Source organism: Halichoerus grypus, chromosome 15 (assembly GCF_964656455.1).
Source record: "Halichoerus grypus chromosome 15, mHalGry1.hap1.1, whole genome shotgun sequence".
NCBI classification, from domain to species: domain Eukaryota; kingdom Metazoa; phylum Chordata; class Mammalia; order Carnivora; family Phocidae; genus Halichoerus; species Halichoerus grypus.
Window position 1 is genome coordinate 57,126,094 of NC_135726.1, and position 23,692 is coordinate 57,149,785.

Below are 23,692 nucleotides of genomic sequence, written 5' to 3' on the forward strand. Positions count from 1 at the left end.
CTTAACACCCGCAAAAGCAATGGCAAGCGATATGTCGAGGGAGGGAGGAGGCCCCCCCGGAAGAGAAGGAAGGGCTAACGGGAATAGATACACTCCTTCTCCAGAAGAAGCCTCCGTTTGATCTCTGCAGGGCCCACCCCGGAATTCCGACCCACACCAATGCTTGCCTCCTCCAAGGGCGTCTCGCCCCCCTCCCCTCCCCCCACCCCCTGCTTGAACCCCTTCTGGAAGGGACCAGAGAGAACAGCTCTAGAGCTCGGGGGTGATGTGTTGGTGATGCGGGAAAAGCAGCTAAGCAGGGCAAGGTGGGATCCTAGGTCAGTTTCCAGGGCCACCCCGACCCCATATCCTTGCCCTTGGGCAGGCCGGACGCCTGGGAGGTGGCTGGCAGGCAAGAGCACCCCACTTCTGAGGGGTTTGGAGAAGAGTCGGATTCCCTCACCTCCCCTTCGGCTTCGGGAAGCCTCCCCGGACCCCCAAAATTCCCGAAGAAGGTGCGGGGGGCCGGGTCCCCAGGCGCCGCCGCGGCGCCCCGCCTCCGCCTCGCGGGGCACGCCGGGAGAGGAAGTTCTCGGCCGCGTCGCCACAACAGGTAGTCCTCAGGCTCAGACTCCAAATCCCAGGATGCACCGCACTCCGCAGCGCGGGGCGGGCCGTGGTTGCCCTTGGCAACAGAGCGGGTCTCCGGGAGCCGGGAACCGGACGCGCTCGGGAGTTGGGGGAGGGCCGGGGCGCTACTGGAGAGGGGTGGGGACGCGGGCGGAGAGACAGAGCGGAGCCCGGAGCCCGGCAAGGCCGACGTTCGGAGGCACCGGGATGCACAGGGTTTTCCAGGGCCAGGGAGGGGCGTGGAGGGACGGGGAGACCCCCAGGCGCGGAGAGAGAGGTTCCTAGCCAGAAGGGTGAGAAAGGGATAAAGATGGGGGGCGGGGTGGGGGTAAGAGACACATGAGCTCAAACATCCAGAGAGACCCCCAGCGACCGAGGGAGACGCTGGCAGAGCCAGGGAGTGGGTCAGAGAGAGGGCCGGGCACGGAGGAGGAGGACGAGGGGAGCAAAGGGAGGTTCGCAGACACAGAGGCACGGGGAGAAGGAGGGCTGAGGGGTGCGGGAGGCAGAGACTGACCCTCCAAGAGAAAGACACAGAGGGACGGAGACACGGAGGCCCAGAGTCACAGCCCGATGGAGAGCGACTGAGAGAGAGCCACAGAGACAAATAGAGGCGAGAAGAGGGAGAGAGTCAGGGAGACCGAAACAGGAATGTATGGGACCTCCGGCGAGAGGCCAAGGAACACTGATGAGACAGACACCACAGAAAGAGGGACACCAAGACCCAGAGAGGGTCACAGGATGGCCACAGGCATAGACGGAGACACAGAGCAAAAAAACCAGAGAAATAGAGGCAAGGGACAGAGTCACAGAGATGGGGAGCCATGAACACTGGACAGGGACAGAGACAGGGAGCCAGGAACACAGGACAGGGACAGAGACAGGAACACTGGACAGGAACAGAGACACAGAGATGGGGAGCCAGGAACACAGGACAGGGACAGAGACAGGGAGCCAGGAACACTGGACAGGAACAGAGACACAGAGACAGGGAGCCATGAACACTGGACAGGGACAGAGACACAGGACAGAGAGCCATGAACACTGGACAGGGACAGAGACACAGAGACGGGAACATTGGACAGGGACAGAGACACAGATGGGGAGCCAGGAACACTGGAGAGGGACAGAGACACAGAGACGGGGAGCCAGGAACACTGGACAGGGACAGAGACACAGACGGGGAGCCAGGAACACTGGACAGGGACAGAGACACAGGACAGAGAGCCATGAACACTGGACAGGGACAGAGACACAGAGATGGGGAGCCAGGAACACTGGACAGGGACAGAGACACAGAGATGGGGAGCCAGGAACACTGGACAGGGACAGAGACACAGGACAGGGAGCCAGGAACACTAGGACAGGGAGCTAGGAACACTGGGACAGGGACAGAGACACAGAGACGGAGAGCCAGGAACACTGGACAGGGACAGAGACACAGAGATGGGGAGCCATGAACACTGGACAGGGACAGAGACACAGGACAGAGAGCCAGGAACACTGGACAGGGACAGAGACACAGGACAGAGAGCCATGAACACTGGACAGGGACAGAGACACAGAGACGGAGAGCCAGGAACACTGGACAGGGACAGAGACACAGAGATGGGGAGCCATGAACACTGGACAGGGACAGAGACACAGAGATGGGGAGCCATGAACACTGGACAGGGACAGAGACACAGGACAGGGAGCCAGGAACACTGGGACAGGGACAGAGACTGAGAGCAAGAGACAATCCCAGAGGGAGACACAGACATACACATTCACCCAGGCCCAGAGAGAAATCAAGACTTGAAGAGCAGCAGAGAGAGACAGCAGGCCTCCCCGTACACCACCGGGTCCCCAGCACTGAATACAAAGTTTGTGTAATGAAGCAGAGTGACACAGTCAGAAACCCAGGGATCCGAGTGGAGTCTCAACTGGCTCAGGGGACCCACCGAGGCACCTAGTGGGGAGGAAGCCCAGCCGGGTGACAGAAGGAGGTGGGGGCAGGGCACCGCTCAGAGGATGCCCCCTCCCTCCAGCCAGCCCCCGGAGTGGGTGTGCGCACGTGTGTCGGGGGTGGGGAGGGCATTTGTCCCCAGTCTCAGGGAGGGGGGACGCCTTTAAGCTGAAACCCCGCCCCTCGGTCGTCATGGCAACGCCTCCCCCCAGCCGGGGCTCCCACATTTCAGCAGGTGCCTGAGCTGGAGCTCCCGCCGCCGCCGCCGCCGCCCTTGCCTCGGGCTCCTCGGCGCCCCTGCCCTCGGCTCTCCGCGCTGCCCGCCCGCTCCCCCTGGCGGAGCCGGCGCGCCCCGGGGTGCCGCTCCCCGCCCTGCGCTCTGCGCCTGGAGGTGCCTCGCCCCTCTCCTTCCCTCCTCGCAATCTCCCCGTGGCTCAGTGCTCTCCCGAGTCTCCGGCTCCTCGCCCTTCCACCTGTTTCCCCAGAAAGGCAGGATCCTGGTCCCTGCTACGTTCCTGGGGCCATGGCAGGCCTGGGCCCCGGCGGAGGCGATTCAGAGGGGGGACCCCGGCCCCTGTTTTGCAGAAAGGGGGCTCTGAGGCAGAAGGTGGTCCACGAAGTCAAGAGCCACAAGTTCACCGCCCGCTTCTTCAAGCAGCCAACCTTTTGCAGCCACTGCACCGACTTCATCTGGTGAGGGAAGGGGCTGGGGGCCTGAGGAGGGAGGGAACGAGGGATGGAGACTCCTGTCGCCCCAGACCCCTGAGGGTTGGGGAAGGAGAGGGCTGCAGCCCTGGCTCCTGGTCCTAGGGTAGGAAGGGGCTGGAGACCCAGAACCCTGAGTCTGAGGGAGGAGGGCCTGGGGGTCCAGATTCCTGGGTCTGAGAGCGGAGGGGCTGGGGGCCTGGACTCCTGGGTCTGAGGGAGGAGGGGGCTAGGGGGGTCTGGACTCCTGGGTCTGAGGGAGGAGGGAACTAGGAGGTCTGGACTCCTGGGCCTGAGGGAGGAGGCTGGGGGCCTGGACTCCTGGGTCTGAGGGAGGAGGGGCTGGGGGTCTGGACTTCTGGATCTGAGGGAGGAGAGGGCCTGGGGGCCAGGACTCCTGGTTCTGAGGGAGGAGGGGCTGGGGGTCTGGACTCCTGGGCCTGAGGGAGGAGGGGCTGGGGGTCTGGACTCCTGGGCCTGAGGGAGGAGGGGGCTGGGGGCCCTGGACTCCTGGGTCTGAGGGAGGAGGGGCTGGGGGTCTGGACTCCTGGGTCTGAGGGAGGAGGGGCTGGGGGTCTGGACTCCTGGGTCTGAGGGAGGAGGGACTGGGGGCTGGACTACTGGGTCTGAGGGAGGAGGGCTGGGGGTCTGGACTCCTGGGCCTGAGGGAGGAGGGGCTGGGGGCCCTGGACTCCTGGGTCTGAGGGAGGAGGAGGGGCTGGGGGTGAGGACTCCTGGGTCTGAGGGAGGAGGGACTGGGGGCTGGACTCCTGGGTCTGAGGGAGGAGGGCTGGGGGTCTGGACTCCTGGGTCTGAGGGAGGAGGGGGCTGGGGGCCTGGACTCCTGGGTCTGAGGGAGGAGGGGGCTGGGGGTGAGGACTCCTGGGTCTGAGGGAGGAGGGGGCTGGGGGTGAGGACTCCTGGGTCTGAGGGAGGAGGGGCTGGGGGTCTGGACTCCTGGGTCTGAGGGAGGAGGGGCTGGGGGCCTAGACTCCTGGGCCTGAGGGAGGAGGGGTTGGGGGCCTGGGCTCCTGGGTCTGAGAGAAGAAGGGCTGAGGACTAGAATGTCTGGGTTCTAGAACAAGAGGCAGCTGGGGTCCTGCTCACGGGGGGAGCAAGGTGCAGGAAGGCTGGCAGAGGTGGGAGACCGGGTACCCTTTTCTGCACTGACCTCTGATCCTTGATCTTGCAGGGGGATTGGAAAACAGGGCCTGCAATGTCAAGGTAAGAGCTGGGGACCCAGACTCCTGGGACCCTCAGGAGGGTGGAGGCTGGGGCCCCACAGCCCAGGAGGCTTGACACACGTGTTCTTCGGTCCCCAGAGAGGCGCGGGGGAGCCCGGGGCGGGGGGTGTGGCAGAGACACAGCCTGTGGTGGGGAGGGAGCTCTGATGGCGGGGCCACCGCGGAGGTGGTGCTGGGGGCCCCTCCCTCGGCCGGCTCCAGGTGGGGACAGATATTTGGAGAATCTGTTGCCATGGGAACAGGGAGATTTGGAAAAGGGGAGCTGAAAGGGAGGGGCTGGAGATGAGAAGTCAGAGCCCCCCCCTCAAGCTGCTGTCGCCATGACGACACCAACAGTCCTAGGCAGGGGCAGGCCGGGTGGGGTCACCAATGGGCGGGTGGGGGCCGGGCGGGGCTGGCAGTTATGGGGGGCGGGAGAGGGGGGCGAGTCCTAAAGCACCAGCTGCTACTGTTGAGAACAGAGTGAGTCAGGGAGGGGGAGGCCTGCAGCAGCCCCCAGACTCACTTCTGCCCAAGTCACTGCTCTCTCTCTTCTGTCGGAGGACATTTCTCTGTTTGCTCTCCTCCTCAGCCTGCCTCTTTCCTTGCTTTCTTGCCTTGGTGGGCTTGTGTCTGTCGATGGGATCCTGTTTTCTCTCTGTGTCCCTGTGTCTGTCTTTCTCGGTCTCTGTGTCTCCCTTTGGCTGTGTGTAGGCACTGGGGTCTCTCTGCTCTGTGATGCTCTGTGTCTCTGTTTCTGTCTGTCTTTGGGTCCATCTCCTGAATTTCTGTCTCCTGGTTTCCCTCCCCCACTTCATGTTGGGGGTCTCTCCTTTGATTGTCTATTAAACTCTCTTGATTTTGGGGTCCCCCCTCTCTGGTTTTCTTTCTGTAGGGGTCTCTGTCTTTCTGATTTTCTATCCATTGGGCTCTCTCTCTGTCTCTATGTCTCTATGATTCTCACCTTCAGTCTGCAGCTTTGTGGTTCATCGACGATGCCACGAATTTGTGACCTTCGAGTGTCCAGGCGCTGGGAAGGGCCCCCAGACGGATGTGAGTGCCCGGACACCTTATTTTTTCTCTTTGGGCCGCGCCCCCGCCCTCACCCCCTCGGCGTCCGTCCCAATTTCTCCTGCTATTTTTAAGGCTGGGAGGGGAGGGGGGCTGGAGAGATAGGGGGAGCTAGTCTGGCCCAGATTCCCTGCCCTTGGCCTGGAAAGGGGAAATGAGAGGGGGCTGAGACAGGCTGGGGACACAGGTGGGGGACCGAGAAGAGGCAGGGGTGAGAGGACCAAAGAGAGCATTGGAGGGGGTGGGCCGTCATCCAGGGATCAAGAGATTTAAAAAAAAACAGAGAGTTGAGGGACAGAGAGAGAGAGACAACTATTGATGCAAGCACTGAGATAAGACAGACAGAATCTCAGAAATGCAGAAAAAGATAGAGACCCAGACAGAGAAAGAGAGAGGAATGGAGCAGAGACAGAAACCCAGGAGGGAGGAAAAGGTGAGCCACAGGGACTGAGAGAGACAGACAGAGACAAGAAACTCAGAGACACAGGGCTGCAGAGACCCAGAGAGACGAGCTAGAATAGAAAATGGTAGATATGGAGACTGATTTCTGAGACGCGGAGAGGGAGGCCCAGGGAGACCCTTCAGCGCACACGCGCGTGCGCTCGCGTGCACACACACACAGCTGCACGTGCATGCACGTATCCCCGTGAGCACACACACGTGCACATACAGATCCCTCATGCACACACACAGACACGCACAAGCCCTCCCTCCCTCCCTCCGCTTCACATCGGGGGGATGTCAGGTCGACTTACAGGAACAGTGGACCCTGTGGCCTGTTCCTGGTCCCTCCTTCACTTCCTGTCTGGCCTTGGGGCTCTTCTCTCTGAGCCTCCACTTCCCTCTACCTCTGCTGTCCACTGTGGCAGCCACCAGCCGCACCCAGCTAGCTCGAGGTGCACTCGAGAGGGGCTACCGTGCCTGAGGAACGGAAATCTAAACTCCATTTAATTTGAACTGATTTAAATTTACATAGCCACGTGCGGTTAGTGGCTACTGGGTGGGACAGCATAAATCTCGACCTCCCCCAGCTTGTTTTTTTTTCTTTTAAGATTTTATTTATTTATTTATTTATTTGACAGAGAGAGACACAGCGAGAGAGGGAACACAAGCAGGGGGAGTGGGAGAGGGAGAAGCAGGCTCCCCACTAAGCAAGGAGCCCGATGCGGGGCTCGATCCCAGGATCCCGGGATCATGACCTGAGCCGAAGGCAGACGCTTAACGACTGAGCCACCCAGGAGCCCCCGGCTTGTTTTGATAGTTCAGTGAAGCCAGGTGGCTTGAGGGTCTAGCCCAGGTTTTGACATAAGGTTGGAGCCAGCTTTATGATTAGCAGATGAAGAAAGGGACAGAATGAGAACCTGAGACAGAGAGAGAAAGGGACAGAGAGATCTCCAGAACTCCATGGGACATTTTGCCAGCTGGTTAGGTGAAGGAAATTGAAATTTACATACAGGATGTGATTTCATAGGACATCTATTGAGCACCACTGTCTACTAGCACCCATATATGTCCATGATTAGCCACCTCACCTGCCCACCTGCCCCACCACCAATACTTCTGATCCATCCAGTGCTCATTGCAGGCACTCAGCAGGTATCTGGCGGACACTACAGGAGCGAGTCTGCACAGCATATAAGATGAGGTGTTGTTCCTGTCCCCATCTGAGCAGAGGCTCCTGAGCCGAAAACCTGGGCTTGAATCCCAGTTCCACCACACAGAGGTTCTGTGACCCTCCAAAAGTTTTTAATTTACTTCTCTGCACCTCTTGAGCTCCTCATCTGCAAAATGGGGATGATGACCACGCCTACTTTAAAGGATTGTTTTGAGGACTAAATGAGTCAAATGCTTGGGGTGGTACCTGGTACATGGCGAGAGACAACACATCGATTATTATCCTTGTACAATTGTTGCTGTTACCGATGAAAAAGCAGAGGAGGGATCTTCTTCTACCTCACTCTGATGTTTTTTTCCTTCTAAATGCTTTTGATCTTGTTGTCAGTCACATGGATCAGGGGCTAAAGAAGTGGGAAGGGCTTGGCAAGCATGATTTCCATTAGACCCCTTTCAGGGAGGCCTTGCGGCCCCATTTTATAGGAAGGAAGGCTGAGTCTCTGCAAAGCGCAGCGTGGGGGGAAGCCACTAGCTGGGTAGTGGGCAGAGTCAAAATGTGGATGTTAATCTAACTGGAGCTGCAGCTCTGTCTCCTTTGTAATGGTGATTTCACCTTGAGAATAAGAACAGCTTCTCTCCGTGGAGCGATGGAGCTTGTGAGTCAGGCACCCTGCTGAGAACTTTTACATAGTATATCACTGACAGCGACAGGCACCCTTTGAGTTAGGGTCAGCTGAAGATCGTTAGAGGCCCAGAGCGTTGAAAGAGATCATCACACCCTACCCCACCCGCCCAGTGTCATTCAAAATAGAATCCCCGCTAAACTGCAAAAATAAATAAAAGTCCAAGAATATCCTGAATTTTCACCCTAGCGATAACTCTCACAATGCATTCCTAGAAAAAGGCAAATACCCAATTATTTAACACTCAGACACTGCCAGGGGTGGGGAAGGAATGCTTTACCGGTGTCCTAAATTCATGCTTAATTGGACTCTGGACATTCAGCATTGCTTCAAGATACAGACTGTTGATTTCCACTGGGCAGAAGAGAACACTGAGGCTCAAAATTGGCCACTAACTTGCCCCAAATGACACAGCTGGTAAATGGCCCAGCTCTTATTTAAACCCAGGGCTATGTGGAGACTGCAATAAAATCATGAATAGTAACCACGGCAGCACAAATAACAGTACTGAGCACATTTAGCATGCCAGGCCCTGCTATGCAGTTTACACTTAATCTTTTTCTTTCTTTCTTTTCTTCTTTCTTTCTTTCTTTCTTTCTTTCTTTCTTTCTTTCTTTCTTTTCTTTCCTCTTTTTCTCTTTCTTTTTTTCCTTTCTTTTCATTCTTTGTTTCATCTCTACACCTAATATGGGACTTGAACTCACCCCCAAGATCAAGAGTCGCACACTCCATCGACTGAGCCAGCCAGGCGCCCCTACACTTGGTCTTTCATTAACTGAGAGGTCCCTATAACTGAGAGGTCATATTCTCCATCTCACAAGGGGCTCAGAGAAGGCAGATCGTCAGTGGGCAGACATTGACAGAGGCTGACAGCGAACCATCTGGAGTTCATTGTGGCCCACAAGTCCTCAGAGAACAGCTTTTGGGAGGTGGGGGGGGGAAGCATAGGGACTTGGAACATTAGGAGCCCCCCCACCTCCTGCGGGTTCTGCCCAAATGCCACCTTGTTAGTGAAGCCTTCCCTGATCACTTTCTGCAAATTTCAATCCCCACCCCTGGCAATCCCCTTTCTTGCTTCATTTTTCTCCAAAGCACCTGCTACCATCTATCATACTATTTTATTTATTCACTGTGTTTATTTTCTGTCTCCCTCCACTAGAAAGGAAACTCCATGGGGACAGGAGTTTTTATTTGTTCACGGCTGGTCCTGGCACCAAGAACAGTGCCCGGCACACAGCAGGCCCTCAATAAATATTGTAGAGCGAACGAGTGAGGTGGAGCCGCAGGAGACTGGGAGAGCAAGGCAGAGGGGGCCGAGTTCAAAGGGCTTCTCTCCCAGGGGTCTAGGGCACCCCCCGTCCTGGCCCCCTCTGATGTCGCCTCTCTGCCTCCAGGACCCCCGAAACAAGCACAAGTTCCGTCTGCACAGCTATAGCAGCCCCACCTTTTGCGACCACTGCGGCTCCCTTCTCTACGGCCTGGTGCACCAGGGCATGAAATGCTCCTGTGAGTCTACCCTTGCGGCTCCTGCCAGAACCTGGAGCTCCGGGCCCCTTTCAAAGCGCAGTGTCTGGGTTCCGGGTAGTGCTGGAGGATGGCGTCTGGGGGTGGGGTGGGGGGGCGGCGGGACACGCTACCTCACGTTCTGTGCCCCCTAGGCTGCGAGATGAACGTGCACCGACGCTGTGTGCGCAGCGTGCCCTCTCTGTGCGGGGTGGACCACACGGAGCGCCGTGGGCGCCTGCAGCTGGAGATCCGAGCTCCGACTGCAGATGAGATACACGTCACAGGTGAAGCCCGGCTCCTGGGTCTGGTCCCGCCCTTTTACCCAGGGGGAAGGGCCCAAGGTGTTCACCTGCGCTGCCCGCCCAACCCTCCAGAGAAGGCCACACCCCTGAGGGTCACGCCCACCCCCCTGACCCCACCTGCAAAGGCTGAGCTCCACCCCGCCACGCCCCTTCCACCTTGTGGCGGAGTCCCCAGCCTTGACTCCTGCAACTCTCGGCGCCTTTTTTGTTTTTTAAGATTTTATTTATTTATTTGACAGAGTTAGCGAGAGCAGGAACACAAGCAGGGGGAGTGGGAGAGGGAGAAGCAGGCTTCCCGCCGAGCAGGGAGCCCGATGTGGGGCTCGATCCCAGGACCCTGGGATCATGACCTGAGCCGAAGGCAGACGCTTAACGACTGAGCCACCCAGGCACCCCGAGCGCCTTTTTTTTTTTTTTAAGATTTTATCTACTGGGGCGCCTGGGTGGCTCAGTCGGCTAAGCGGCTAAGCGTCTGCCTTCGGCTCAGGTCAAGATCCCAGGATCCTGGGATGGAACCTCGCATCGGGCTCCCTGCTCAGCGAGGAGTCTTCTCCCTCTCCCCCTCTCTCAATAAATAGAATCTTTAAAAAATATATCTGTTTATTTGAGAGAGAGCGAGAAAGAGAACACACAAGCAGGGAGAAGGGCAGAGAGAGAGAAGCAGACTCCCTGCTGAGCAGGGAGCCCGATGCCGGGCCACCCAAGGGCCCCCTTTCAGCACCTCTTTTTTTTTTTTTTAAGATTTTATTTATTTATTTATTTGACAGAGAGAGAGATACAGCGAGAGAGGGAACACAAGCAGGGGGAGTAGGAGAGGGAGAAGCAGGCTTCCCGCTGAGCAGGGACCCAATGCGGGGCTCAATCCCACGACTCCGGGATCCTGACCTGAGCCAAAGGCAGATGCTTAACGACTGAGCTACCCAGGAGCCCCCCCTTTCAGCCATTCTAAATGAAGGTCCTTGAGAGGGAGGGAGGAGAGAAAACCTGATTTTGAGGGAGGCCTGGGATTACTATTGGTGATATGGCCAGGGTCCTCACTCCGGGGTCCTCAGGGAGGAGGGGGCTCTGGGTCTGATTTCTGGGTCCCTGGCTGGGAAAAAGGATTTAGGCCCTGTCTTCTGGGTACTGGAGAGGTAAGAGACCAAAGACACCTGGGTCGTCAGAATGGCTGCGAGCTTGGATTTTTGATTGCCGACTGGGAGAGACTTAGGGGCCTCTTCCTGGATCTCTAACCCGGTCTACCCTCCTTCACTTCTCCTCTCAGTTGGCGAGGCCCGTAACCTCATCCCAATGGATCCCAATGGTCTGTCGGATCCCTATGTGAAGCTGAAGCTTATCCCAGACCCTCGGAACTTGACAAAACAGAAGACCCGGACGGTGAAAGCCACACTAAACCCTGTGTGGAACGAGACCTTTGTGTTGTGAGCCTCGGGTGCAGGGGACGCTGTGATGGCTGACAGAGAATGATCTGAGGGTCTTGGTGGCCCACAAGACCCCAGAGAGCAGATGGTGGGAGGTGTTATGATAGAAGGAACCCAAGAAAAGGGCAGAGAAAGGCGGTGGGAGAGGGAATGGAGTGACTGAGGGAGAGTGATGGAGTTACAGAAGCCGAGAGAGAGAGAGAGAGAGAGAGAGAGAGAGAGAGAGAGAGAGATCTGTGCATTTAATCTCCATCAAAGCCCATTACTTTAGAGTGAGACAGAGATGGCGGGTGTTCAGAAGAAGAGACACAAACCCAAAGAGACACATAGACAGAATGCAGGGGGGTGGGGTGTAAGCAGAGGGGTGGTGGGTGGGTGGCAGGAAGAGAAAGAGAAGCCAGTTAACAGAAAGACAGAAGGACAGAGACCCAGAGGAAGGAGGGAGCACAGAGACTCAGATACGAGAGAGATCTGGAGAGAAAGGACAGGACGCAGGGATCGGAAGGAGCCAAGAATGTGGGAGGAAGGGAGAGAGACAGCGCGGTCCAGATGTACTCAAGGTCCCGATATTGGGGAAGACCCCCTTCGGGAGGCTCAGAGATGACAGGACACTTTAGGGAGTAGGAACAGACCCCAGCTCACCCCAGAAGGGCTTGCGTCCTCCCCCAGCACCAAGGATGGGGGAGTTGGGGGAGTGGGGAGCTAGACCCTCACTCCGCCCCACCCTTCCCGCAGCAACCTGAAGCCGGGGGACGTGGAGCGCCGGCTCAGCGTGGAGGTGTGGGACTGGGACCGGACTTCCCGCAACGATTTCATGGGTGCCATGTCCTTCGGTGTCTCGGAGCTGCTCAAGGCGCCGGTGGACGGCTGGTGAGGACGGGGCAGGGGCGTGGTCTCTCTCCTCCGGACCACCAGCATCCTGCCTCCCTGCGCTTCTCTCTCCCTCCTCCCCTGTCCCTCTCCCCCCCACCCCGTGTCCCCCCACCCCGCCCTTCTCTCCTTCTCTCACTCTTTCTCTCTCCATCTCTGTGTCTTTCCTTCTGTGTCTCTTTCCCCCCTCTGATCCCTCTGCCTCTCCCTCGGGTGCATCCCCCCCACCCCCTACCCCCACCCCGACCCCGCCTCCTGCCCGGCTCCGGTCTCCGTCTGTATGTCAGGTACAAGTTACTGAACCAGGAGGAGGGCGAATATTACAATGTGCCGGTGGCTGATGCTGACAACTGCAGCCTCCTCCAGAAGTTTGAGGTACTCGGCCCGGCTTCCCCCAGGGGGAGTCCAGCCCTGCCTCCCACGGTTCAGAGCGGCTGGGTGCCCGCGCGAACTGGGACTACAATTCCCAGAAGACCCCGGGGCTCCTTCCCCTGCCTTTCTCGGGACTCCTGCCCCAGGGTGTGATGGGAATTAGAGTTCCTAGCCATTCCCATGGCTTGGGGGTTTGCTCTAGGGCAACCTCCTACCTCCCTGGGTGCTCTGACTCTGGCTTTCTTCTCCCCCAGGCCTGTAACTACCCCCTGGAACTGTATGAGGTGAGTAGAGCTCAGGCCTGGAATGGAGAGTTTCATTCCTGTGGTCTGCATGTCTCTCCCCACGTCTCGCTCCCCTGATACCTGCTTTCATTTCCACACCCATGGGCTGAGCACAGACTTGGCGGCCGGTCTTGTGCTTGCTGAGCAAACCTAGCAGCCCGGAGGGGAACCTGGCCCCGATGTACTACCTCAGAGGTAGCCCAGGGCACCGAGAAGCCTGGAGGAGCCGCTCAGCCAGCCGGGGGGGGGGGGGGGGGGGCGGAGAGTGGCCAGGGAGGGACTTCCCTGAGGAGGTGACACCTGAACGGATCCTTGAGTTTTTCTATTTATCACTGTGGCCTTCTGTCCTCCATTCCTTTTCTCACTCACTCAACACCTATTTCCTGAGGTGTCACATAAGCCAAACCCTGTTCTGGGAGTAGAATCAGTCCATTCCCTGGGGAGCTCCAATTTCAAAGTAGGAGAAAGGTACAGATAGAGACATCCATCCAGAAGGACTATGTTTGATTATAGAGGTAGTAGCCTCAGGCACTGGGGAGTGCCGGAAGCAGCTGCTCAGCCTGGGAGAGCCAGAGAAAGCTTCTGAGTGGGGTGGTGAGTCCAGGAGGGAGTGCGGGATTCTCCAGGCACAGGAGAGAGAGACCAGATTTCAAAGCTGAAGGATGGAAAACCTTCCAGGCAGTGGGAAGAGCAGGTGCAAAGGCCCTGTGGTGGGAGCAGGCTGGGAGTGTATGTAGCACAGCAAGGAGGACAGTGGGGCTGAAGGGGGGGAGAGGGTGGGAAAAAGTAGGACATTAAATCAGAGAGGGAAGGGGTGTGACTTGTCATTCACTGGAAGGATTTTAGCTTTTTTTTTTTTTTAAAGATTTTATTTATTTATTTATTTGAGAGAGAGAGAATGAGAGAGAGAGAACACCTGAGAGGGGTAGGGTCAGAGGACGAAGCAGACTCCCTGCTGAGCAGGAAGCCCGATGCGGGACTTGATCCAGGGACTCCAGGATCATGACCTGAGCCGAAGGCAGTCGCCCAACCAACTGAGCCACCCAGGCGCCCAAGGATTTTAGCTTTTTAAAGATTTTATTTATTTATTTATTTGACAGAGATAGCGAGAGCAGGAACACGAGCAGGGGGAGTGCGAGAGGGAGAAGCAGGCTCCCTGGGATCATGACTTGAGCCAAAGGCAGATGCTTAATGACTGAGCCACCCAGGCACCCCAGGATTTTAGCTTTTAAACTGGGTGAGATGGGGTGGGGGGGTGGGAGCATCAAAGGTGGCCTGAGGTGGTTTAGGCCTGAACAGGACACGAGCTCTGTGTAGAGAACAGAGACAGAGGCAGAGGGGGAAGGGGAGAGGAGGCTCTGTGCAGACGCAGGTGGGAGGAGCAGGAAGCAGTGGTCGTGTCTGTGTTCTGACTCTGGGTGTGCTCTGAAGGTTGAGCAATAGGAAATGCGCTCAGCGCTCGTGTCCTGAGAGACCTTCGTCCATTCAGCACCCTCAGTGCTGGACGATGCTGAAGACACAAAAAGGAGGGCGAGATGCCGTCTCTGGCTTTAATGGATCTTGATTTCTGGCTCTGCTTTTTAATCTGCTGTGTGACATTGGGCAAGTTATTTAATGTCTCTGTGCCAATTTCCTCTTCTCTAAAATGGGTGTGGGGGTGGGGGCACCTGGTGGGCTCAGTCAGTGGAGCATGAGACTCTTGATCTTGGGGTTGTGAGTTTGAGCCCCATGTTGGGTGTAGAGATTACCTAAAAATAAAAAATAAAATGGGGGGGTGATAACAGGTTATCTAATGGCATGTAGTAAATGTCTGAGTGTTAGTTAAATGACCAACCCTCCAGGCTGTGGAAATCCAGTGCAAGTTCTTAAGCCAAGGGGATGGGGAGGGGGCAGAGACAACTTTCTTTTTCTCTCTGTCTCTCCACATCCCTTTCATTCTTGGATGCTCTCTCTCGGGGGCATATGCCCGTCTGGGGTCTAACTACCTCCGCATCTCTCCCCTTTCTCACAGCGGGTGCGGATGGGTCCCTCTTCCTCTCCCATCCCTTCCCCATCCCCCAGTCCCACCGACTCCAAGCGCTGTTTCTTTGGGACGAGCCCTGGACGTTTGCACATCTCTGACTTCAGCTTCCTCATGGTTCTAGGAAAAGGCAGTTTTGGGAAGGTTGGATTCCTGGGGCCCTAGGGGGGAAAGGGGAGGATGTCTGGGGGGAGATCAGATTCCTGGTCTTTAGGGAGGGACACTAGGCGACTGAGTCCCCCAAAAGGGCTCGATGGGACCCCTGAGTTCCCCTGAGAGGACAGGCATAAAGATTCGGATGCTTTCCCTGAGGGAGTGCTCAGCAAAATCAGGGCACCTGGTCCCCTGAGAGAGAGAGAGAGAGGAAGGAGCTGGGATTCCCTTTCTCTGTGTCCCTGAAAGGGCGGGGCAGGGACCTGCATCACTGGGTTTGTTCCCAAGATGGACTGGGCCTTCTGGGGCTCTGTCCCTAGGTGATGCTGGCTGAGCGCAGGGGCTCTGATGAGCTCTACGCCATCAAGATCCTGAAGAAAGACGTGATTGTTCAGGATGATGACGTGGACTGCACCCTGGTGGAGAAGCGAGTGCTGGCCCTGGGGGGCCGAGGCCCGGGGGGGCGGCCCCACTTTCTCACCCAGCTGCACTCCACCTTCCAGACCCCGGTAAGGAAGGGGAGGTGCATAGGCTGGCTCAGGTCAGACTTCTGCTCCGGGATTCCGAGATTCTGGCGAGGCAAAAGAACCTCCTGCACGCTGACTGGGCGTGGCCAGAGGGATGGGAGCCTGTTGGGCGTGGCCTGAGCCAGCGGGGTCTTGAGTGGGGGTGTTCTGAGCCAAGGAGGTTTGAGTAAAGGGAGTGCGGGGAGGAAAATGGCTTCTGAGTGGCCTGCCAACAGCTGGGCTCCAAGTAACGAGGTCGTCACTCTTGGATTCTGAGAGAAGGTCTCATCAGACATGGGGCGTGTCCCGCAGTTCGTGGGACGGGACAAGGAGTGAGAACCGCCCGAGGTTGGAGATGGCATGACTCCTTCAAAAAGCTCTGGATAAACGTAGTCAGCTTCCTGGATTTAAAGGAACATTATTGTCCATTGCAAGTGAGGCCCGAAACACCTCTGGTTCCTAACAGGTGGTCAGGGTTGCGTTTGCGTGAGGAGGTGCGGGAAGAGGTGGCGGTGCCCCTGGGATTTCCAGGGAATGTGGGGGCCTCAGTCTTCCATTCGCAGAGGGCGGGACCAGTTCCGAGTAGCAGGGGATAGGGCGGGTGGAGATTCTGTGGGGCTGGCTTAGAGTCCTCGGGACCTGCCAGATGCTCTGGGTTGCTGATTGGGTGGATCCGGAGCCTTCCAAGTTTGTCTGGAGGGGGCGGGAATGGACGCGTCCTACCCTCTGGTCAGCGTGTCCCCTCCTCTAAGCCCCCCCCCCGCCCGCCCCCCCCCCCAGGATCGCCTGTATTTTGTGATGGAGTATGTCACCGGGGGCGACTTGATGTACCACATTCAGCAGTTGGGCAAGTTTAAGGAGCCCCATGCAGCGTGAGTCTCGCCCAAGAGAGGAGGGGTGGGGGGAGGGGGGGCCCCAGTCTTTGACCTCTGACTCCCCGCCCCCTTCTCCAGGTTCTACGCAGCGGAAATCGCCATCGGCCTCTTCTTCCTTCACAATCAGGGCATCATCTACCGGTGAGTGGTCTGGGCCTTTCACTGGAGGTCATCAGGCCCCTAGAGGGAAAGGGATCAAACTCGCGGCTGCAGGGGCACCTGGCTGGCCCACTGGGTAGAGCGAGCGACTGGTGATCTCGGGGTCATGAGTTCAAGTCCCACGTTGGGCATAGAGCTTACTTTAAAACAAAACAAACAAACAAAACCCAAAACCTTGCTGCTCCGGCCTGTGGAACTCCACCCGTCCCTCAACTCCTATCCATCCTGCCTCCCACCCACCAGGGACCTGAAACTAGACAACGTGATGCTGGATGCCGAAGGACACATCAAAATCACTGACTTCGGCATGTGTAAGGAGAACGTCTTCCCCGGGACCACGACCCGCACCTTCTGCGGGACCCCAGACTACATAGCCCCCGAGGTACCCTCCCTCTGCTGCTCTTGGTGCCGTGCACCTTCACGGGGTGTGTGTGTGTGTGTGTGTGTGTGTGTGGCTGGTTGTCTAATATTCAGAATGTGGGGGTCCTGACCTTGGGGTCTTTACATGAGTCGTGGGCGGTCCAACAGCAAGCAGCGCAGAGAGGCCTGTGCGCCCCGCATTCCCAGTGGGCGGAGCTGGGTCTCTAAGCTGGCAAAGTGGGCGGACAGGTGGGTGAGTGTTCTAAAAGAGCGGGACCCGCTCGGCCCTAAGAATTCTCAGAGAGCAGGACCTGTTGCAGGACTATTCTAGAAGGTAGAGACAACTTCGAGTGTACTCTGAGTGGGTGGGGCCCGTCCCCCCAAAACACTGGGCATGTGGAGGCTGTCTCCTGAACATTTCAAGGGGGGGAGTATACTCTGACTTTGTTAAGGGGGTGGAGCTAATGATCTGACCGTATGTAAGTAGGTAGAGGGTCTCAGTTGAGGGAGGATGTGGTGTTAGTGCTGCCTTTCTTAATCTTCCAGGGTGATTCAATGCTAATGCCTTTGCATCGTGTGATCAATGTCCATAGTTTCAAAACATGGCTGGGAGTCAGAATCACCTGTGGAGATTTTGAAAAACACACATACTGTTGACTCTGACCTATTGAGACTGGAATTCTTAGGGCTAGGAACAGCCCACTAGATGAATCTTAAATGCATCCAGATTTAAGACTCTCTGGTCTCTGAAATTTAGCCCTTATTTTACCCTCTCCTTAAGGAGAAGGTCCAGTTACCTAAATATTCTAGCTGGGTGGAACTTTTGACTTGGTCCTAGATGGTCTTTATTTTTGGGACCAAAGGAATGTTCTAAGTAGGTAAATTCTGTTTGTGAATTGTCCAAAAAGATGGAGCTCTGGCTGAAGTGTTCCGAGTGGGAAGAGTTTGTGTTGAAAACACTTCGAGTGGGTAGGGTTCCCAGGGGGGTGAGGCCAGAAGGGGTCTTAGGCTTCTTAAAGCACAAACCAGGATTCCTTGACTTCCATCCTTCCTCGCCAGATCATTGCCTACCAGCCCTATGGGAAGTCTGTGGATTGGTGGTCCTTTGGGGTTCTGCTGTATGAGATGCTGGCAGGACAGGTAAGGGAAGCTGGGAGAGGCTGGCCTGGCTAAAGGCAACACGGTGTGGGATGGCATCTGTTACATGGCCTCTCAAAGGAGCTGGTTAGGAAGGGATGTCTGCCATCTAAGGAGGGGTGCTAAGCAGTTGGGAATGTCCTGCCTGGATAGTGCTGTCCTTGGTTCTGAAGCATTATTTTCCCACAGGCCAGGGTTCTTTTTTTTTTTTTTTTTTTAGGCCAGAGGTTCTTAAAACTTTTTTGGTGCCAAGCACCCCTTCTCAGAACAATGTGTTTAAATGCCTGAAATAAAATAATAGGATTACAAAGGAAATCAATCGTATTTAAATGGCTATCAAAACTTTAAAATTTTAATTTAACTTAGTTCAGCCAACTAAATTAATTTAAAGGTATACAATTAGGTAAATATTGAACACTGGGATGTGGACATATATGTGATTTCCTATTAATGAATTAAATGGTAATGTCTCACAATGGTGGGAAATAAACAGGAAGGTCTACCAGGAATCTTGAAGTTGAGATGACTAACATTTTGAGCTACCTGCAAATCTAATGTGCTAAGAAAATATCTGTGGTTTCTGTTGTGATGAAGTCACAAGTACTACTGTTGTGGTTTTTGCCTACATTTATAAGGGAATGCTAAATTTCAGTTAGAGATCTTTAAAAATAAAGATGTACTTTTTCCCCTGTTCAAGCTCATGGACCCTCTCAATTGTATGAACAGACTTCCTAGACCCCACATTAAGGGGGGAGGCCCCTGAGTGGCTCAGTCAGTTAAACATCTGACTCTTGATTTCGGCTCAAGTCATGATCTCAGGGTCCTGAGACCAAGCCCTGTGTTGGGCTTCTCGCTGGGCGTGGAGCCTGCTTGGGATTCTTTCTCTCTCTGCTCCTCACTCATCCCCTCCCCTGCTCCTGCATGCTCTCAAAAAAAAGAAAGAAAGAAAAAGGAAAAAGAAAAGAAAAAAAGAAGAAAAGGAAAGAAAGAAAAGAATTCTTGCCTTGGTATTGCTTTTCCTAATCCCAGAAGACTGGAAGCCACTCATCCAACCAAGAGAATGCTTTTACAGTTTTTCCTGCATTTTTTTGGTCTCTCTTCTATTTAAGTGACATATTGTCTAATTAATGCCCTGCTGATTTGCATAGCAGAGAAAGACAGAACAGCAAGGAGGTGCAGAGAGCTGGTGCATCTGAGATAGGAAAGCAGAGAGTCTGAGACGGAGAGAGAGAAAGCTTTGGTGGCTTGGTCCAATTTTTCCCTAGGATGTTGGAGGGGGGTGTTTGTGTTCTTGGTGGATAATGAGGGTGTGGAAGGTGGGGGGAGGCAGTTTGTCAAGTCTCTGACTCTATCCCTCTATTTCCTCAGCCCCCTTTTGATGGGGAGGATGAGGAAGAGCTGTTTCAGGCCATCATGGAACAAACTGTCACTTACCCCAAGTCGCTTTCCCGGGAAGCTGTGGCGATCTGCAAGGGGGTGAGAGCCCCCTGACCCCCAGAGTCTCCAGACAACCCTTGTGCCCTACGACCACCATCCTGGGCTTCCCATGCAGTGGTTCTGTGCACATTAGAAAAAGGCTCCCACCCCTCAAGTTACTTCCCTTCCATCTGCTGGAAAAGTTTGTATAATACAGAGATGTCATTAGAACACTAATCGACTGCCCTGCTGTCCCCTCCAGTCCAAGGATGGCCTCTGTCTCCTTCCCCTCCGCTGCACCCACTCCCCAGCTCACTGTGTGGAGTGCTGGAAGGCCAGGGTCTGCCTCTCCAGAACCGGGTGGGTCAGGTGAACCTAACTCCTGCCACTTCTCTTCCTGTGGGATCTTGGGCAAGCCACCAAAACTCCGGGAGCCTGCCTCCTCTACTGGGGTCATGGAGTTAGTGCAAGAGAAAGAGTCTAGCCCGTGGCAGCTTTTCAACAAGCATTAGCACCCTCTGCTTCTGGCTCCCGTCTCCATTCTCTCTGACTGTCGCTCTCTGGCTTCTGTCTCCCACCTCTGCCTCCATCTGCATTCGATGGGGCTTCCTGTGTCTCCACCTTTTCTCTGTGTCCCTGGGGATGCACCTTTTGCATCTTTGTCCCCCTCTATCTGGGTGTCTATTCCCCTCTTACCCCCAACTCCCATACACACATATTCTGGGTCTCTGTCCTCTTTCTGGAACTCTCCTTCTCTCTGAGTCTCTGCCTTCATATTGTATCTTTACCCCTCTCTCTGGGGGTTTGTCTCCTGAATCTCCATCCTCTCTTTCTGCATCTCTGCTTCCCCCCAACATCTGCTCTATCTCCCACCTTCTCTGGGTCTCTGCCCTTCCCCTGGGTCTCTATCTCCCCCTCTCTCGGGATCTCTGTTCCTTCTTTGCTCTGGGGCTCCAACCGCTTTCTCTCTCTCCCTCACTTCATCCTTCCCTTTTCCTCTCCTCTCTCTCTTTCTCTCCTCCTTCTCCTCCATCCCTTTTGGGGATTCTTCGCTTGCCCCTTCCTCTTTCTGGGTTTCTTGCCCCTCATACCCTGATGCCCTGATTTCTCTCTCTCTCTCTGTCTGTCCTCGGGTCTCTGGGTTTGGAGTTCATCTATCTCATTCTCATTTATTCTCCCCCATTCCTCTTTCTCTCCACCTCCCCCACCCCTGTTCCCCCTTGCTATTCTCCTCTCTCTGGGTCTCTATGCTGTGTCTCTGTTCCTCTGTTTTTGTCTTTCTCTCTTGCTCGTTCTCTGTGCCTCCCTGTCCGGGACTCTGTCTGTCTGTGTGTCTCTGTGTTTTCCACAGTTCCTAACTAAGCATCCAGCGAAGCGCCTGGGCTCAGGGCCAGACGGGGAGCCCGCCATCCGTGCTCATGGCTTTTTCCGCTGGATGGACTGGGAGCGCTTGGAGCGACTGGAGATCGCCCCTCCGTTCAGACCCCGTCCGGTCAGCCACCTTTCGGGAACAAACCTTGGTCCCTCGGGGTGGGGGTACCCAGGAGCTCCAGTTCCTATATGTGGAGGTGGGGTGGGGCTCCCTCTGTGGAGACGCCCTAACGGGAGATGCAGAGGACATGAAGGATGTGCAGACATTCCAAAGGAGCCAGGAGATGCACAGAGGGGACACAGAGCGACCCCCAAGGAGCCAAGAGAATTTCATCTTTCCTTCCCCTGTGCTTCCCACAGTGTGGACGCAGCGGCGAGAACTTCGACAAATTCTTCACGCGGGCGGCGCCAGCACTGACCCCGCCAGACCGCCTAGTTTTGGCCAGCATCGACCAGGCCGATTTCCAGGGCTTCACCTACGTGAACCCGGATTTCGTGCACCCGGACGCCCGCAGCCCCATCAGCCCACCGCCTGTGCCAGTCATGTAATCTGTCCTGCCGCCACTAGGTGTCCCCATCGCTCCCTCCCCGCTCCAGCCTTAGCCCCCTCTTCACCCCCTCTCCAATTCTGTTCTTGCTCCCCAGCATTCTAGCCTCTGCCCTGTGGGTGCTAGATGCCCCCCCCAGCGTTCCTGGCATTCTAAACTCCATACAGTCTCTAGAGCCTTATCGCGTTCTAGATTCTGCTGTGCTGAGCCCTGGATTCTCCCTCACCTCAGTGTTCTGGACTCTGCTCTACCGGGTTCCAGAACCACTACCACTATCCCAATTCCATGGGGTTCTAGACTCCATTTTGGTAGACTCTGTGCCTCTCCTTTTTTTTTTTTTTTTTTTTCCTTTCTGGGAAATAGTCTCATGGGGTGGGCCGTTCCAGACTTGGATTCCAGAACAAACCCCCACCTCCGACCCCCCCATCTCCACTCCATTCTGGAGTAAGTGGGAGGCTGTGCCCCCATGCTCCAGCACTCCTCTTCTACACTCTAGGGATTCCTGGGATGTATGAAGGATTCTTACCCCAGCTGTTCTCAATCAGCTTTTGTTCTAGACGCCCCCACCCTAAACCCATCACTGCTCGCCTGCCAGGTGCATGGCTCCAGTCCTGCTCGGAACCCCTCCTCCCTCCTGTCCCCCCCCCCCCGCCCCGTACCCCGTGCCTGCCACTCTCCGGGACTCTCTCCTCCTCCCTGCGCCCACTCTTCTCTTTGGCTCTCCCACCCGGCCACAGCTACTGGAGAATAAATTTGGGATGCTGATGCTGAAGTGTTTGGATGTTTTCTTCTAAGCTTGCAGAATGAAGGGGGTGTGGAGGTGGGACAGTGACTGTACACGGAAACACACACCCAGAGGCTGGGGGCAGGGCGACAGAGGGGGGGGGAAGCACAGAGACCCACGAAGTGGGGAGAAGGTACCCACAGCGCCAGAGGGAAGGAGCAGAGCCGGGCGTGGGGGGAGGCACGAGCGCCGCGGAGAGGAGCGAAGTGGGCACGTGCACAAGGACGTAGAGATGGACACGCAGACCGCTGGGAGTGTCAGGTAGAGACCCCCCGGCGCAGAGACCCAGCACCTACTCACCCAGAGCCATACAGAAGCTCACAGACCCACACTGAGACCCAGAGACTGGGGCGGGGCTGGGGGCAGTCCTGAGAGGGGAGATGAAAGGCAAACCTATGGAGAGACCTGGAGAAGTGATCCCTGGGAGACCCCACGACAGAGAAACCAAACAAGCAGAGCCCGTGAGCTTAAGAGTTAGCCAGAGAGGCAGAAGACAGGCCGACGCGCGGTCCGGGCCTCTTTGCCTTGACCCACTTGCGGGGGAGGGGGGCGGGGGGGGGTGGAAAAAACAGTCCCAACAGACTACAGTTCCCAGCAGACACCGCGGCGGACCCTCCCCCCCAAGTGCGGCCCCTCACCGCCAGGGCTGATGGAAAATGTAGTCCCGGACCCGGGCAGGCCAGTTGAATGGTGTGCCTATGTCTGTGTGTTTGGAGGGGACTGAGCCCCAAAGCTTCGCAGGCTCCCTCGGGGAGCCCCGGTGTCTCTTTGTCTCTGCAGGCTCTTGGGTTTCCGGGACTCGGTCCAGTTGGATGCTGGGGCTCCCCTTGGCTCCCTCAGCACCGGGGCGGTACCCCCATGCTCTGCCCGCGGCCCCCAGCCCCAGCTCCGACCCTCGGCGGGCGGCCTGCCCCTTTAAGAGTGGCCCCGCTGACATCACGGCGGGTGGGGGGGGGGCTGGCCCGGCTCCCGGCTCCGCGGCGGCTGCAGGACCCGGCTCCGCTCTGCGCCCGCCTGCTGCTTTGGGGACCCCGGCCCGGGACGCCCCCTCCCGCCTCCTCCAGCTGCCCAGACCCCAGGCTCCGCCCAGGCCTGGCCAGAGCCCCAGTCCTTATCAGGGGAGCCCCAGGATCGCCCCTGCTCTCTCTCCTTCTCAGGGTCTCTCTCTCCTTCTGTCTCTCTCTCTGTCTCTTTCCCTAGCTCAAGGTGTCTGGGTCTCAGCCTCTCTCAGCCCAGGGCCTGTGAGCGTTTCCCTGTCTCTCTGTCTCTCTGACCTGTCCACTTCCAGAGCCCCAGAATCTCTGAGCCCGAGGGCAGCGGGGGTCTTAGACCTGATCTCTGCCTCTTCTTTTCTCCCTCTCTCTCTTTTAGGCCACCTCTGTGTTTCCCCCAGTCTCCAGACCTGCGAGTCTCAGAATTTCTCAGCCTCGAGGTCTCGGTGGGACTCTAGATCCACGGCTCTGCCTCTCTGCCTCTCTGTGTCCCCTGCCCCTCTCGGGCTCTCTGCCTCTGTTTCTATTCTCCTTCCCTCCCTGCCTCCCCCATTCTCAAGGCCCATCTCCCTCTCTCCCTGCAGCCTCCTCCTCCCTCCCTCCCCGCCCCTCCCCTCCTCCGCAGTAGCCAATGAGCGGCCGCCGGTTCCAGCTCCCGGCGCCGTCCGCCGAGTGAGGCCGCGGGCGCGGGGGGTGGGGGGTGGGAGGCCGGGAGGGGGCCGGGACGCCGGGCTCCGGGGCGGGGGCGGGGGGCGCGGGCACC

General features: G+C 56.7%; 1 protein-coding gene across 3 annotated transcripts; it reads left to right on the forward strand.

Moving 5' to 3' along the window:
• The first annotated feature begins 2,820 nt into the window (after positions 1-2,820).
• PRKCG (protein kinase C gamma) lies at positions 2,821-21,925 on the forward strand. 3 transcript variants are annotated; one of them, XM_036065430.2, is made up of 18 exons: positions 2,841-3,250; positions 4,455-4,486; positions 5,456-5,538; positions 9,248-9,359; positions 9,512-9,643; positions 10,926-11,082; positions 11,818-11,952; positions 12,240-12,327; positions 12,579-12,608; positions 14,620-14,772; positions 15,102-15,290; positions 16,068-16,159; positions 16,241-16,303; positions 16,565-16,703; positions 17,741-17,821; positions 19,187-19,294; positions 20,586-20,726; positions 20,966-21,925. In XM_036065430.2, the coding sequence occupies exons 1-18, from the start codon at positions 3,081-3,083 to the stop codon at positions 21,152-21,154; spliced, it is 2,094 nt and encodes a 697-aa protein (XP_035921323.1). In that variant the 5' UTR covers positions 2,841-3,080; the 3' UTR covers positions 21,155-21,925. The 3 variants fall into 3 exon arrangements, with proteins under 3 accessions (XP_035921326.1, XP_035921325.1, XP_035921323.1); XM_036065432.2 differs by lacking the exon at positions 20,586-20,726 and having other exon boundaries at positions 2,822-3,250; XM_036065433.2 differs by lacking the exons at positions 19,187-19,294; positions 20,586-20,726 and having other exon boundaries at positions 2,821-3,250.
• The last annotated feature ends 1,767 nt before the right edge of the window (positions 21,926-23,692 follow it).